The 17,320-nt window shown below is 48.8% G+C and overlaps 1 protein-coding gene across 4 annotated transcripts in view; it reads left to right on the top strand.

The window, feature by feature from the left end:
* The first annotated feature begins 1,311 nt into the window (after positions 1 to 1,311).
* The window catches only part of LOC122369122 (septin-7-like), a 65,397-nt gene continuing 49,388 nt past the window's right edge, over positions 1,312 to 17,320 (top strand). Inside the window, exon 1 of one of the 4 annotated variants that reach the window (XM_043343569.1) lies at positions 1,312 to 1,642. In XM_043343569.1, the coding sequence (XP_043199504.1) occupies positions 1,415 to 1,642 (228 nt within the window). In that variant the 5' untranslated portion in view covers positions 1,312 to 1,414. Of the gene's footprint in view, positions 1,643 to 7,399; positions 8,169 to 17,320 lie in introns of those variants that run through there. The other 3 variants (XM_043343566.1, XM_043343568.1, XM_043343567.1) reach the window with 3 other exon arrangements.

Here is a 17,320-nt window from a genome sequence, read left to right on the forward strand (position 1 = left end):
CAATGCGTTTGCTGGGTTGGCTAGTGCGGTCAATGGTCAATGTAGGACACAGTTCGCTAGATGTGCACGACAATACGTCATGTAGAACCGTCGATACCTAATACCTAATAAGATGTGCTACATGTCAATGTAAAACGAAGGCATTTATAATATCGCTGCTCCATTCAAATCACTAACACAAGACGGTACCTACACGTTTGTTGTTTGTTGTTTTGTTGGGTTAGGCCCTTTCGGTCTAATGAGACCATTTCAGAGCCGGAATATTCCATTCCAGAGACCATTTCAGGATGATAGGATATAGGGGGAGACATTGGTCTGGAAAGGCACCCTAGTGAGTCGCCGGGGCTGAGCCCGTCCAGAGGACAGGCCACCCAGCCCCAAGGCACTCACTGCAGCCGGCTACGGGGTGCGCTCCCTCGGGAGCAGCGGTGCCGCTCCAAGGGAGCAGCCCGCATGAGATAAAGTTGCCTGTCCAGCCCGGAAGGGGGCTGCGGCGTGGAGGAGAAGGATTTCAGTATCCTGAGGACAGAAGCACGGAACGGTCCTTACCTACACGAATAGCGTAATAGAAACGGGCGTTCCGCTGTTCCATAAAAAATCGCAGAACGAATAGACGGTAAGCTGATGACTCGACTGTGCTACTATATCCCGGCCTACAGAGAACCACAAAGATGGAACTTGAACGCATTTACGTATTTACACTATTTACAACCATTACGTATTTACAACGCATTTACGTGACAACGGTCATTTACACATCAGAATACAAAGCTGGAGCCTTGCGGGCTAGCCTACCGACAGGCGGCCGTCCAACGCCATCTATTGATTGGAATATGTAACTAGAGTAGTGCGGGTTAGCCTATCTACAGGCGATCGCCTAACGGCACGCCATCTATTGATTGAAATGGGAAACAGAAGCAGTGCGGGCTAGCCTAGATTCAGGCGGTCGTCCTACGCCATCTACTGATTGAAATGGAAAACTGAAGCGGCGTGAGCTCTAGCTTAGCTACAGGCGATCGCCAACCATAGGCAGTTGTTAAAAATTGACGATGAAAATTCGGCAATACGGATATGTGGTGGCCCAGAGAATGCGTTCAATGGTTATTGACTTCAGTTTCTTTTTCCCTTTTTATTGTTTGAAAGAAAATGACAACATGTCCGGGTCGGCATTGTAGCCAGTACATGCAAGCAGAAGACAGCATTCGCGCAAAAAGCGAATCGTAAAACCTTCGCCTCTTTGCGTCAATAGTGGGAGGAAGCCGGCCGACTGCGGTGGTCCCTTCCCTCCTGGATTGGTCGGTGTGGTGACCTTGACCGGCCAGAGGTCACTGACCCGAGTTTCGTCACGGCGAGCAGTGCGGTACCTACAGAGACACAGAGAGGTGTAGAGTGCGGAGAGAAGTGCGTGCGGTGGATGTGCGCAACTCATGCTGGGTGGTGTGTTCTTCATTCACGGGCCGCCAGCGTATCAGTGTGTGAAAGCACTTTGATGGTGAACGATCGGTCGATACTTAAGCCGTTTTATATTCCTAGACCACAGTCATCACTCATCCGACTGCAGCGCAACAATTTAAGTAATCTTTCCAAGAGTCAACACTCTGGGAATCCCTGGACCGGTGCCTGGCTGAGCAAACGACTCTCGGTAAGCTTATTTCAGCGTGCACCTACTTTGTTGTTCTTATGCTTGAGCTCGGAAACATCTTAGTTGGGAAAACTACGCGGCGGTGATCCAAAAATAGATCGATCATTGAGTGGCTTGCGATGGCAGTGTGGGGCGGGGCAAGATTCTTACGCCGTGACCATATAAACTCATGAAATCAATAAATTGATCTGATTTCGTGCATCCTAGCTTTCAAATGAAAAAAGCGGCATATGCATGTTTTATAACCACATAACAGGCCTATAAGATAGTAGGTACCTACTCGTCTTTGTAGACAAAACACAAGCCGTCCTAATTGAATGAGTGACGATATCGAACGGACCCAGCGATGGCGGCCATGCAGGAGATCGCAGCGGTGTTGAAAAAGTCTCGTGTTTGTAAATGAAACAGTATTATTAAATTTTATAATGCTTTAGCATTACAACCCAAAATATGTCTGAATGTTTTTTATTGATACTTATGACTCGATTAATATTTTTTATTTTTTATTTTAAAACTCGAATATTGACAGCAGGCATCGGTAGGATTGTGATTGCAGGATTGCAAAATCCTGATTGCATTCCTTTTTTGTGGATTGCACCTGGATTTGAAATCCATTCCAAAAAACAGGATTTGATTGCGGATTGGATTGCATCATACTTCCAATTTTTGCAATCCAATCCGGATTGTGTTTGATTAGTGCTTTGAAATGGTTTGTTGCGATTGAAAATTATGAGATCGGCTTCATCGGCTTAACCCTCGCCGGCACAGGCCATTTTGCGTCCTTCGACGGCACAAGGGGGGGGGGGGGGGTGGTACGACCCCCCTCGCGTTTGGCCCCTGATCGACCTAGAGCTTCGCGGAAAAAACGAGCGTGTTGCCCGTCACGAGTGGAAGCCGATGATACCCAATTTTAAGGTCCTAGGTCATCGGGTGACCTTCCAGGTCAGGTCAATGACCCGAAAACCGGGAAAATCGGGACCTGTTAGAAAGTCGTAAAGTGTGGCTGCTATGAGGTTTTCCGGGGTGCTGATCACGAATATCGTGTTAGTTTTGATCAGGGATGATGTTTTTAAGCATTTAGACCAGGTCGGGTCAGGTCAGGTCAGGTCAACCGGTAGGGGTTGTGACGGGTATTCGTTATACGTGTAAACCACCTCTGACAGCTTCGTAACATGTTACGAAGGCATCAAAACTACTTCGTAAATGTTCAAATGGTTGCTAAATTCGAATTCAGCTCCAAAAACTAGCCTAGAAACATGTAAAACTCGAAAAAGTGAACCGAGGTCACCCGAGGTCACCAAAGGTCAATGACCTGACCTGACCTTCAGGTGACCTTGAAACCCACCCTAATGTATGGGAGCAACATCAAATCACATGTCTGAACGTTTGAAACCACGAAAAGCTTGTAAACGCGCGGCTAATGCGATCCGACATACGCCGAATCGCGATTTCGGCCAAACATGGTCACGGAAAAGAGGTCACAGGTCAAAGGTCATTGGGGTCAGGGTCATGAAATTTTCAGGGAACGTGTAAAATTGATCAATGCGAGGGTACTGAAAGTTTCGTCGTGATCGGCCGCTTTTTACGCGAGTTATTCGCGAAAAACCTTAGGGGGGGGGGTTGCATCAACTAGCCTGTGCCGGCGAGGGTTAATGTTCTTTGCTATCAAGGGCTTTACATCGAAACTTGAAATAACTTAAACGTTTTTAATTTAAACGCTCAAAATAATATACGCTGATGAACTACATAGGAAGGGCAAAATTACGTATTTGAGGGCGAGTTTTAAAAATATAAAACACTGGTTGGGTAGAGGTTTAAATGTGGGGGTGTTTAAGGCAAAAAATATTTCCCATAAAGTACCTGTGCCTTAGATAGGAATTACTCGCAAGACTAGGTACTAGAAATGGGTGATTTGGGGATGGAGGCACGGCCCTATGCCCCCCCCCTCCCTCCCTCAGATCCACTAGTGCACATAATAATACAACAGGATTGCAAAAAAGGATTGCGGATTTGATCACAATCCAAGTGAAAAAAGGGGATTGCGAGTAGGAATGCAATCCACTTCGGCACTAGGAATGTGGATTGGGAATGCAATCCTTTCAAAAATTATTTTACCGATGCCTGATTGACAGCAAGACAGACTGGAATTGTCGGTAGTTTCTGTCAGTACCTATGACAAGTTAATGCGAATTATGATTGAACGGTGCATGCTAAGGAATCGCGTTCTGAGCTGTGCACGGAAATGTTAAAATCGCTGATAAGACCTGATTCGAAGTCGTTCGAATACAAATCCGACACCGAGTCAACCATGAGAATGCGAATAGACACACGTCATTGCTGACGCTGAAGCTGACTCGCTGAACCCTGCTAGCGGGGTAATTGGCAGATTTTCAGAGTTTCAGACCTTTGAAAACGTCAAAATTTAAGCATATAGGTAGTTACTCTATATCATTTTCAGTTTATTGTACAGGAAAGTAAAATTAATGCGATACAGCGTTGAGAGTGTGCAGAGATATGCCGTAAAATTAGAGATACATCGTTTTCTAAAAAGGTGGCCAAATTATCCCATCCTCGCCTGTACTATACCGGCTTCTCCCGGCTTCCCTATGATTTCATTTTCTGTGTAGTTTATTACGTGTAGCGGCAATTCCGTCGTTACACATGTTGCACCGAGTGCCTGCCACCCGGTGCAACACTACTACGCCGTTAGTTCCACTGCAGCCGGTTGCGCAATTAGTTGCGCAATTCGCCGCTGGCCCGGGCCGCTCCAGACATGACTCGACTCCCTTCCGGCGTCGAAACATGTGCGCGTCCATTCAGCTCCTTGCTGCGTTTGGTACTCAGTTGTCGGTGAGACTGGCGCGGTGATAGGTCTCAGCCATCACAGCCGCAGTTTGGGGTGTCAGTACTGCCAGCCGCTGCGTGTGTGACTTCGAGTTCAGTGTGTCTTCACCGTCGACCAACCAGCGCCCAGTCAACCATACCATGCCTGAGAAGAGCTGCTGTTTTTGCTTCAGCCTGCGGAGCGGCTCGCTCGCTATCGGCATTACGATGCTGATTCTCGGCGGCCTGGTGACCGTCTCTGCCGGAAGTATACTCGTACTTTACACTTCAGCATCTCGCGAGTTCCTGAGAGAGAACCAGCTCTACACTGGAGAGTTTGTCAGTGTCCTGCTTATTATAATGAGCGTCCAGGCTGAATTCGGGATCATTTGTATGATCTTCAACAGCCTTCTTATTCACGGTGTGATGGCGAACAGAACGGGCTTGGTGTTGGCGTGGCTGGTCTACCACGGCATCGCCAACAGTCTCCAGAGCGTCGGGCTGTGCTTTTTGTTATGGTGGGCCATCAGTGACAGCCGTACCATGGCGATAGTAATTGTCGTCGGGGGAATATTGGTGACCATCCTGTTCTGGAGATGGTTCAAAGTCGTGCTGGATTGCCTGCAAGAGATGAAGCAGCGAGATGGAGACGTTTGTCGCCCGCAGAGGGTTGAGTCGATCGGGCGAGACAGCTCGGTGTGATGTTTCTGTGATATAGGTAGGTGGTCGAGAGCCACTGTAACTGTGCCTTGAACCGAGATCGGTAGATCATTTGAATGATTGAAGACTCGTGGAGTACTCAGCACAAGACATTTGTTTGACACTTTGCGCGCTTCACGAGGCGAGAAGACATTCGATGCGCTTTATTTTCTCCTGTGCCCAAATGCCTGTATATTGCCCGTTAATTGTACAGGTCTCGCGAGATTAAGCGGTAGGTTTTGCACTTTTGCATTTCCGGTTATATCTCAGAAACTAATCGATCTACGATGAAGCCATTTTACACGATCATGGCCGGCTTGTTACCCAACAAGTCGATCGCATCTTCAACACTTAAAAGTTTAAGACGACGAAGATATAGCCTGAAGTACACTAAATTTTCTAGGTGCAAAACCTACCGCTAAAACCCGCGAGACCTGTACCTTTAATGACTCCAAACTATTGCTTACACTTAAATGACTTGAATGAAATACCATTGTTTAGCGTTATGCTTGTATTGACATTGTGAATGGTACGGCTTATGCGTTGCTGGTCAAAAAACAGCACAGCTTTCATGAGCTGTTAAGTACTGGTATCTATCTACCTATAATAAAAACCTGATTTTTTGTCTAAGAACTTTGAATGAATAATTAATAAAAAAAACTACAAAACTAAATTATTTAGAGCTTCTGTCACACATGAACGACTGTCGCGAAAGGTCTAAACCAGGTTCGAACCGCTGCAGCGCTCGTTGTTCGCTCCCGACAGAGATGCCTTGCGCTAGCGGGGCGGAGACGGGCAAAAGATAACCGTTGATGCAAAATGATGAAAACGATAAGGCTGTTAACATGAATAAACTATCAAAAACATCATAGACGATAAACGGAGAAAATAACACATGCATTCTGTGTCACGATTATATCAACGACCAGAAAAGTTAAGGTGACCATCAACGGGAAGCCACTCACTCCGAGAAGGCAGCTAAAGGTACACTTACGTCGCAAGCAAAGTGATGCTGTCCTCGATCGACTAACATTCATTGGAATCATTTGTTTGCCCTTTCATTTCCATATAATACCTTGCCACAACTCTCAACCACTGCCAAAATATGACGTTCACAGCGACGCAGCACACAAGAACGACGACTGTGTTCTTTACAGATATATCCGTTTTATCTTTGGCATGAAAGGTAATCCCAAGAAGCACTCCGATGATTACACTTTGAATCGCGTTTGTGATACCCTGGTAGATCAACCACGCCCGGACGAGGCCTGGTCGGTGACTCCTGACGCCCAGTATCAGTAGACTGCTGAACAGAAGGTGCATGGCGCCGCCACCGAGCTGAGCGCCCGCTAGACGCCATGCCAGGTCGTCCCGGTCATGTGGAACGGACTCGCGCCGATAGAGGAATATTAAAAAACCGCCGGCCGAGACGGTGATAGAACCTCCGAGGGTTAGCATCATGATGCCGATTACGATCGCGCCGCTCCGCAGGTTGAAGCACAGACAGGTTCCCTTCTCAGACATGGCAGCGTGGTTGATAAGACAGTGGACGACGGAACACAGCTCTCAGTCTTCTGCTGATACCGAGCCAGCCGCTGCCGGCCGATGGGCAGGGACGAGCGCCGAACCTCGCTAGATTGAGCTAGAACGAGCACCGAATCGATTCACACGGATCCGGCGCTGTCCGCGTTCACTGTCACGCCACGAGTGTACTGTCACAGGCGTCACCCTCACTGCCTCGTGAAACGAATGAGAAGAGGTCCGCTGCTCCGCGCTGTCTACCCAGCGGTCCCGGACGGAAACACTGTCACCACTACAAGAGATTGCTCGACCTTGGCTCTTTCCGGGACATTTCGGATGGAGACTTATCAAGCTCTGAGTTTTTTTTTCTTGAATATAATATAACGGTCTTGTTATAAAATACCGAGCTTAAAATGCTCGTTGAGCATCATAATGCAGATATTGGTTCAAACTGATTCAAGCTACTTCCGCAGTGAACGCGCATTTGTTCATCCTCAAACACTCCTGAACCTTTCCGTCTACGCTTCAGCCTCTCTTCCCCTCCTGAGGCCTCATCGAGCAGTAGAAGCAGCCTTAGCGACATCTGAGTACCGTTCCACCCCTCCACCACACATGTGGTTACGTTCCTCACCAACAGATGGCAGGGCTGTCGCTGACCGGCGCGGCACCTCTGGATCGATCGCCGCTCGGCGGCCGCCTCTGGCCGGTCTGGAGCGCACGACTGGTGACCGGCTGACTCGGGGGCCGGCGGCCTGTTCCGTGTGTCAGCTGCTGCAGCCGGCCGGTGGCGGTCGCCGGTGACGTCTGCTCTGAGTCGCGTCGTGACGCCACGGCTGGCCAGCGCAGTGTGTAGTGGGTGGCGAGCCGGGTGAACCGCGAGGAGCGAGTGACCGCGCCGGCAGCGTGAGCGAACGGTGATACGGCCGGCGCGGCGGTGAATTGAGCAAAGGTTGAAGTGAGCTGGTGACAAAAGTGACACCGTGTGACGGACGGAGTGACAGAGGTTTACAGCGAGTAATCTCAAAACGAATTCCACCCGTGTGTCCGACCAAGTGACGAACCAATACCTCGTGCCGCGAATATCATCACCATGACCGAGCCCAATAAAGACTCGGCGCCAGCCGCTGCTGCCACCGGCGCCACCTCCTTCAAAACCTCATTCTCCACGTTCAAAGCCGCCTCGGAAGATGGCGAGCGCCGCCAAAGACGCGTCGAATTCTCCGACAAAACTAAAACCGAGGACGGCGGTTCATCAGTGCGAAAGTTCTCCGCGCTGCCACGGTACGGCGGCACCAGCTTTTCAGGATCTGAGCGGTCATCAGGCTACCAGGGACCTTCTTATAGACTGGCCAGTATGGATCGGCTGGCGAATCGCCACAAATTGTATGAGACTGGCAGTGGAGACACGAATGGTACAGCTGAAAATGGGCCAGAGCCTCCGCGAGTCGTCTCCGCCACGGCGAGTATCACCACAACTGCGGCGGTGAGTGAGAGTGAGTGAGTGAGTGAGTGAGTGAGTGAGTGAGTGAGTGAGTGAGTGAGTGAGTGAGTGAGTGAGTGAGTGAGTGAGTGAGTGAGTGAGTGAGTGAGTGAGTGAGTGAGTGAGTGAGTGAGAGGGTGGATAGGAGGGTGAGTGAGTGAGTGAGTGAGTGAGTGAGTGAGTGAGTGAGTGAGAGGGTGGATAGGAGGGTGAGTGAGTGAGTGAGTGAGTGAGTGAGTTAGTGAGTAAATGAGTGAGTGAGTGAGTCGTTCAGTGAGAACCATGTCTGTGATTAAGAGTCTGTGAGTCTGTTATTTTGTCAGTCTTTCAGTCCTTCAGTCTGTCAGTCCATCAGGCTCTGAGTCTGTGAGTCTGTGAGTCAGTCTATGAGTCTGCGAATCTGAGTGATTCTCTGAGTCAGTTAACTCTCTGGGAAGTTCCGGGGACCACCCACATCTCTGTTACACATACACAGACCAGACGCTTTCTGTCAACACCAGACCAGTGTGCTCATGTCGTCATCCGTCTCACTCGCTGTCCCCTCGGGCGACCCCTGCCCTCTTCTCCCCCGCCCCCTTCCCTCGACTAATCGACATGGCTTCTACTGGATGTCATGAGGGCTAACGCGAACTGTCGCCCTTTAGCGAGTGAGAGATGGCGAAGAAATGGAACATGGCATTTGTAAGAAACGACTACAATTTTCTTGTCTTGTTAGATCCATATTTATGTTGTTCGCTAACGGCGTTGGATTATTCGAATTACGTCTAAATGCATGGGTCCTTCACGAGCAATATGTTTCTATTCGGTTCATAACTTTATATTTTTTTGTTGTCCATTTCGTTGTGTAGGGGAGCAATGGTAAATATGTCCACATGACCTCCCTTTTCCTACGTTTCGACGCATATAGGGGCCTAGTGGTCGGCAATGGTTACGGCACATTATGAACATAAGTAAAGTTAAACTTTGAGAGAGAGGCAAGGTGCCACAAAACCGACAAGAAATGTCACGAGTGCTCACTGGACGAACCTCTGCATTGTAGCATTTCTTCATTCCAGAAATCGTTCATGCTCAAGCCACATGTCATGTCCTAAATAGTCATGCGCCGGCATCAGAAATGACACGAAATCTGCGCAGGAAAATGTGCAGCTGTTGATAAACATTTTCCGAGTTCGAATCGAGCGGCTCGTTACATAGCAAGCGGCGAAACATAGCAAACAGTAGCTGCACAGTCGTCTGATCTGGTAGACTGTTTTACTGTTTTTAATGTCCGTACTGTGGGATATGATCCAACTCTGTCAGTCAGTGGTTTTGACTTTAATGATTACTGCGATACTTAGGAGCAGCTTATTACATTTGTTGGATTTAGCCACGTGAGCGACTTAATTAGCTTAGGTACAGTCGTCCTCAAAATTATTCATACCCTTGTTAATTTACGACATATTTTGCTTTTTTGATGAAAAGAAAACATTTTGTCGAGCTTATTTATGATTTATAGGTATATGACCAACAGGGGAATGAATAACAGCAACATACAACTGATAAAATATTCAGTTTCAGGTCTGTTTTATTCATGAATCTTTGAAAACACTCATGTTCAAAAATATTCATACCCTTGGTTTTCAGAGTTCAGTGTCTTTCTTCAGCAGTCGATAGCATATCCTTTGTTCCTTATTACTGCTTCTAGTCGGTTCCTGTAGGTGCTCACAAGCTTGCCACACGTTTTCTGTGGGATTTTGGCCCATTCTTCCCTGGCGAAAGCCTCCAGCTGGGTCAGGCTAGTCGGTTTCCTGGCCGTCACTCGGGTCTTCAAGTCCCGCCATAGATTCTCTATGGGATTCAGATCAGGACTCTGACTAGGCCACTCGAGGACGCTGATATCATTGTCCTCGAACCATTCCTTGACTACTTTAGCCGTGTGTTTGGGATCATTGTATTGCTGGAACTTCCAGTTGTTGCCGAGTTCCAGCTTCTCTGCAGATTCCTTCAGGTTTTCGTCCAGAATTTGGATATAGTCCTCCTTTCTCATGGTGCCCTGGATCCTGACGAGGTTTCCTGTGCCGCGGGAAGAGAAGCATCGCCACAACATGATGTTTCTGCCACCGTGCTTGACGGTTGGCACCGTGTTCTTGGGATTGTAGGCCTCTCCTTTACTCCTCCAAACATATGCAGCATCCATGTGCCCAAACAACTCCAACTTCGTCTCATCAGACCACAGGATGTTTGCCCAGAAGTTGGAATCTTGCTGCATATTGCCTCTAGCAAAGGCCAGGCGAGCCTTGCAAAGGCCAGGCGAGCCTTGCAAAGGCCAGGCGGGCCTTGCAAAGGCCAGGCGAGCCTTGCTAGAGGCAATATGCAGCAAGATTCCAACTTCTGGGCAAACATCCTGTGGTCTGATGAGACGAAGTTGGAGTTGTTTGGACACATGGATGCTGCATATGTTTGGAGGAGTAAAGGAGAGGCCTACAATCCCAAGAACACGGTGCCAACCGTCAAGCACGGTGGCAGAAACATCATGTTGTGGCGATGCTTCTCTTCCCGCGGCACAGGAAACCTCGTCAGGATCCAGGGCACCATGAGAAAGGAGGACTATATCCAAATTCTGGACGAAAACCTGAAGGAATCTGCAGAGAAGCTGGAACTCGGCAACAACTGGAAGTTCCAGCAAGACAATGATCTCAAACACAGGGCTAAAGTAGTCAAGGAATGGTTCGAGGACAATGATATCAGCGTCCTCGAGTGGTCTAGTCAGAGTCCTGATCTGAATCCCATAGAGAATCTATGGCGGGACTTGAAGACCCGAGTGACGGCCAGGAAACCGACTAGCCTGACCCAGCTGGAGGCTTTCGCCAGGGAAGAATGGGCCAAAATCCCACAGGAAACGTGTGGCAAGCTTGTGAGCACCTACAGGAACCGACTAGAAGCAGTAATAAGGAACAAAGGATATGCTATCGACTACTGAAGAAAGACACTGAACTCTGAAAACCAAGGGTATGAATATTTTTGAACATGAGTGTTTTCAAAGATTCATGAATAAAACAGACCTGAAACTGAATATTTTATCAGTTGTATGTTGCTGTTATTCATTCCCCTGTTGGTCATATATAAATCATAAATAAGCTCGACAAAATGTTTTCTTTTCATCAAAAAAGCAAAATATGTCGTAAATTAACAAGGGTATGAATAATTTTGAGGACGACTGTATATGTGACTCGATCTGCTTGGCTAGGTAAAGCCGGAATATTGGATTACATTGTCAGTGATTTATGGATTGTTGCGATTTATGTCTCGTAAACTAATCGCCAGAAGCAATCGCTGGTATACCTAATTATTACGGTCGCTGTGTTGAGTAGACTCTGTAATTTGTGTTATCCCTCTGCTTGGCAATATGGCTATAGAATTAAAAGGCATTAATATTTGGTTTATTGAATTGGGCATTGGAATCTTACATGCTCTGTTTTGGATCGTGATCAATCCCGTTGTAGTTTAGAACGTTACTGTCCTCTGCATGACCGCTGTAAGTCCCGACCGATTTGCCACACTCCTCGACACAGCTCTCTCTCTCTCTCTCTCTCTCTCTCTCTCTCTCTCTCTCTCTCTCTCTCTCTCTCTCTCTCTCTCTCTCTCTCTCTCTCTCTCTCTCTCTCTCTCTCTCTCTCTCTCTCTCTCTCTCTCTCTCTCTCTCTCTCTCTCTCTCTCTCTCTCTCTCTCTCTCTCTCTCTCTCTCTCTCTCTCTCTCTCTCTCTCTCTCTCTCTCTGTCTCTCTGTCTCTCTGTCTCTCTGTCTCTCTGTCTCTCTGTCTCTCTGTCTCTCTGTCTCTCTGTCTCTCTGTCTCTCTGTCTCTCTGTCTCTCTGTCTCTCTGTCTCTCTCTCTCTCTCTCTCTCTCTCTCTCTCTCTCTCTCTCTCTCTCTCTCTCTCTCCTCTCTCTCTCTCTCTCCAGTCCGATACCTGTCTGTTATCGAGGTCCGCCGTGGTACTATATGACGTCATCCCTGCACTCTGCAATGCAGACAACATTTGGAGACACCCCTCACTGTCTCATGCGCCCGCAACCCGTTCTGCCAAGGCCGTCGAACGCACGGCGCTCGCCGAACCCAGAGAGAAAGGCTCATGGGCGGCCCAGCCGGCCTCAGCTGGCCGATCTGACAGGTCTAACGGTTCGCGGGCAGGGGGTGTTGGGTGGTATAAGGCACGTTTGGAGGGTCGGGTTTCATGGGAAATGGGACCGGCAAATTCGGAACTGTCAATCACGGAGGCCGGATGCAAGACGGGGTGGCTAATACGCTGATCGGTTTGGTTGTTCGGGCGTGCGTTAAGCAGCTTCATTGAACGTGAATGCTACCGTAATATACGGCTTTGGCCTTTGAATGCTATGGGTGGATGCTCTGGATTTCAGAAGCAGCACCGTATAAACTTGCTCCATTTTGCGGCTGCACACCACAACCTCGTTGGTTGCTGAGCATTTCTTATAGAGACCCTGGCGTCGACATGAAAAACGGCTCGTCTGTGCCTGCGAATCTGAGCACGCAACGGGACCCTCACAAGAATTGTTTACTGGCGTGTTGCTTATCGTCTACGATACTTGGAAAATGGCACACACTGGCAGGCCTGTTACTTGGTAACCTCTTTCATGTTCTCGGGTCTGTTGTACTGCCATTCATCTGTGCCGCCGCCCATTTTCTCGTAAGCACCTCTCATCAGATCATTCGGTATCCTCACAGGACAGCATATTCTTACGTCTATTTCCCCATGAATGCTCATAACTCGGCTACCACCTTTGTCCATAGTTCCACTTTCCAGAGTCATCCCTGCCCTACACCCGGACTCTGCGATCGTATCTTTCGCTCCAGACCCAGCCGTTCCCCGCCTTTCTCCTGTATTGTTCCCCTCAGACCGGCGGCAGCTCTCTGGAGTGGGCCAGCGGGCCTTCAGAGCGCCACGGGCGAATGGCCTCCAGTATCGATCCTGGCTACAGGCGGCCGCGGCGGCGCGGACGGACGGCCACGCCACGCGGTCTCCCTGTCTCCATGTCCCGCAGAAACGTCCCATGATAACTCCTGTGACCCGGTCTGTGTCCGTACCTGTCCGTGTAGTGTGCCGTTTTAAATACGCTTTTCTAGTTGCGTTTTTATAAGTCCGGTTGTTTTGTCATTTTCTTATCTCATAATTCTTAACAGTGATTCATGTCGCCATTCAATTGAACCGATCTATAAGATGCCGATAGCCTAATTCAACACTTTCTTATCGTCTAATCTTATAATTGATATAATTCGAGCTGCCAATGCGAGACTGACTATTTCTGACAGCCCACTGCGAACGACTTTGTTCCACTGTCCGGTCTGTTTTGCATCTGTGGCTAGCCGCGACATCTCTCCCAGATCTGTGGCTGTGACCACTGTGACCAGCGCTCTCCCTGCGGTCAGTGCCCACCAGGCCCGGCCCACGCCGCCGGTACACCCCTCGGCCGTACCGTGGCCGTCCCACGCTGGCTGGCGTGTCTGTCACCCACGGCGGTCTGTGGAGCGTCTCTATCAGCTCTGACATCCGGTCGACCGGCCGACGCTAGGGACGATCACGCCGGATCCCGCCGCCATGACTGCATCCAGCCATATGTCTGCGCTGTTCCGTGGTCTTAACACATGTCAGCTTTGACTGGATTTAGTTAGATGTTCGCTGGTCGCTGGACTCAGCACGTGTCCATCATGAATGGATCCAGACTCACGTCCACTCTCCGACGATCCTAGCCCCGCGTCCGCCACGATTGGATTCGGACTTATGTTCGCTACTCGCCAGCTCTGACACTTCTCCGTCATGGCTGGATCTAGCCCCATCCCTGTCCTGTGCCTGTCATGACCACATCCAGTTCTATGTCCGCTGTGCACTTGATCTAGCCTGGGGTCTCCTATCCGTCAAGCTCAGCATCACGTTTCTCTGCGCCTGACGTGGTCCTTGGTCCTTCCCCCATCGCTGGATGTGAGTCTGGAGGGGACCACTATGGGGCCTGTGGCTGACATGCTGTGGTGATACGATGGAGTGACGTGGCCGGAATATGGAGGAAGCATGATGTGATATGAGGGAACCGGAAGGCTGTTGGTGGTGTGGTCGAGAGAGCTACATGATGCAATGTCAACTTTTAGTAGTGGGTGCGGAATAAGAAAGAGGGGAAAACAGTGAAGCGGAAAATGAGAAAAAAGTGAAGCGGAGAAAGAGAAAAAAAGATAAAGGACAAATTAGACACATAATAGACATCGTTCTTTTTTAAGGAACAATGAAGGTGGTAAAGGAGCCAAAATGGTGCACAATTAAACCGTGCGATAAACAGTGTAACATAAATAGAAGGTTAGAAGTAGACGCAAGAGGAACAAAAGACCTGCTTGTTGAAACCAAACAAAATAAATAGACATATTTAAAGGAGTCGACAATTCCGTGTAAACTGAGTTTACATGTATTTGTTTAAATGTCGTCTGCATGGTGAAATCGACTCATGATGACCGTCCACAATGTAGGTAGAGAAGCTGTGAGGGAACTGCTTGGAAGCTTGGTGGTTGCTGGAAAACCACTACCAGCGGCGTTGCGGTGACTGTTTCAGCGACAGGAACCTGAATGGCCCAGTGCGGGTGCCGGGGGCGGGGACGGTATGAGCTGAATCGGCGGGGGGCGGTGACTGTAGACCGGAATGTGGCGGATCGAGTTACACCGACACCGATCCACGCACCGGTGACCTCAGACTTGACCACTGACCAGACCAGACCACACCAGACCAGGACAGACCCAACCACCTACTGAGTGCCAGGCCATGCACAGCATCAAGACAGACCAGACCAGACTGCAGACCATTGCTAGTCAGCAGACCGCGCCATGCGAGACCAGACCAGACCAGGCCAGGCCGGACTAGAACACACTAACCACAGCCAGCGGCAGACCTCACCAGACCAGACCACAGCTGCCCGACACCGACACTGACCAGCCACTGGCCAGACCTCCCGCGCAGAAGTAACACCTCACCGGCTCGGTGGCAGCTACGACCCAATTATGGAAATGGATGTGTCTCCCTGACTCCATTATAGCCGTGTGTATTTGTGTTACCGTGCTGCATATGGACTTCGGCCGCGGGAGGGATTTAGATAATGGCGTACAAAGACCACCTGTGTAGTCTGTGAGATGTGGTGGGAGATGAAGATAAGTTACATGAGCAGCCATTTGCGAACTGAAGTCATTATATCCTGTGATAATAACGAAATCTTGGTATGATATTGTGAATTATGATGCGTGGGTAGATTCCCGAAATAAGCATGGATCTGACCGAGACGTCACGTAAGAAAAGGTGTCACTGATCATATCAAAAGCCACCTAATCGACTCAGGATAAACCACCCCTCACAGTTTTAATTAAGTGAGATAATCGGGCTCATTGTCCATGGCTGACTGATCAGAGTAATGTTCTCTCAATTAGTCAATGGTCGTAAACCATGGTCGTAAACCAAACCCTTTGGCCTCCCACCGCGCCAGGCCACAGCCGGTCCACTGTGGCAGCAGTCCGCAGAGACGAGTCTGCTCGGCCGGATCGCAGCACGTGGCAAACAGGCCCAGATTGGCCGGCGGCACGCACTCCGCTCGCAGTGATCAATGGAATTGGCCGCGGAGATGGCACCAGATCCGCGCGGTCTGCACGGCTGTCTGACGCTCACAGCTTCCGCGGTGGCGGACGCAGCGGTGTGCGATGTAGCGCACACTTGTGATTCATAGCCGGGCCGAGCCAAAAATGCCAGATGCTGCACGAACGAGTGGGAAGTGAATCTGGCGCGCTGGTGATAGCGCAGCAAGAAGTTAAATACCTACGTGAAGGAAAATGCAAGAAGTCAGGCTAGTAGGTATACTATGTTATACCGGGTGGCCCAGAAAAAACGTTCCGAACTTTGGAGGCCTATATATCAAATACGAGTACAAATAACGAGCCAAAATTTTCATCAAGTTTGCGTCACTTCTTTGCGTATTGGTATGCCAAATTATAACACTATACCATCATTTCCAAGCTGGCAATCTTGAGTTGAATTAAGCAAGACGTTTTTGCTTTTTTTGCCGATGTCAAACGATAGTGATGATTGGGTTAGACGTCCCATGTTATGTACAAAAGAATAAAAAATAGAGCACGTGAATGAAACCAACACGTATGTTCTTATTTTAAATATTTTTGTCTCACTTAGGTGCCAAATATTCAAATACTGAGCCAAAATGGTGCTCATGGATGTCATTCGTTTCAACACCAAATCATGTTTCGAGCAGGAGTGGCACGGTGCATGGATTACTGCTGATTACCCTCCTTTCAGTAGATCAAACAGTAAATCGACCGGATAAGGAAAACAAACTAAAGCAGACTGGTTCCTGTGCCAGAAGACCACAGAATAGCTTATGAAAAACAACATTGCCAGCAGATGACAAAAACAAAACTGGTTGAAAAGCTACCTTTTCCCAGGAATGTCAGCCAAGAAAGCATTTGAGCCACAAGATGGTTAGAAAACTGGAAACTTCTTCCGATGCCGCTGGCACAGAGCCATCGTGGTTGCCTGAGGGAAAGTGTCATCCTGAGACCCGAACCATCAATGAGACTAGCTACCAGTAGAAGTCATGGCTCTAGGCCGCGGTGCCGCGTGGTGAAAGTGACCCGTTCACTCACATTTTTTTTAGTAAACATCGGAGCAAAAAAGTAATTTTTACATGGCATGCTTGAAACACGAACCGTTTAAAAAGTTATTTACCGAACACCATGAAAATCACACCATTTACTGAAAATGTGTGCCGCATTGACTATTCGAAGTTTCAATGTTGTATCTTTATCACTTTCTGAGAAATATTGATTTAAAGTTGGGAACGTTTTTTTTCTGGGCCACCCGGTACATGTCGGGAAACAACGCAAAGGTGTACGTACAAGGCACCTTGATAACTCAATGTTCCACCTTCCTTGCATCCCCTGGGACCTGACACAGATGTTCTGTCTTCTGGTCTTTCTACTTATCAAGCCTACCATCCATCCAATCGCATGGAGCAACTATTTTTCTTTAGATGCTATTTATCTTGATTGAATTAAGCGCGCCCCGATACGTTATTCAGTTAAAGACCCGTTGTAAATCTTCCTCTCCATAGATCTCCGGAGAATAGTG

The sequence above is a fragment of the Amphibalanus amphitrite genome, unplaced genomic scaffold (genome assembly GCF_019059575.1).
Source record: "Amphibalanus amphitrite isolate SeventyFive unplaced genomic scaffold, NRLGWU_Aamphi_draft 001007F_arrow, whole genome shotgun sequence".
NCBI classification, from domain to species: Eukaryota; Metazoa; Arthropoda; class Thecostraca; order Balanomorpha; family Balanidae; genus Amphibalanus; species Amphibalanus amphitrite.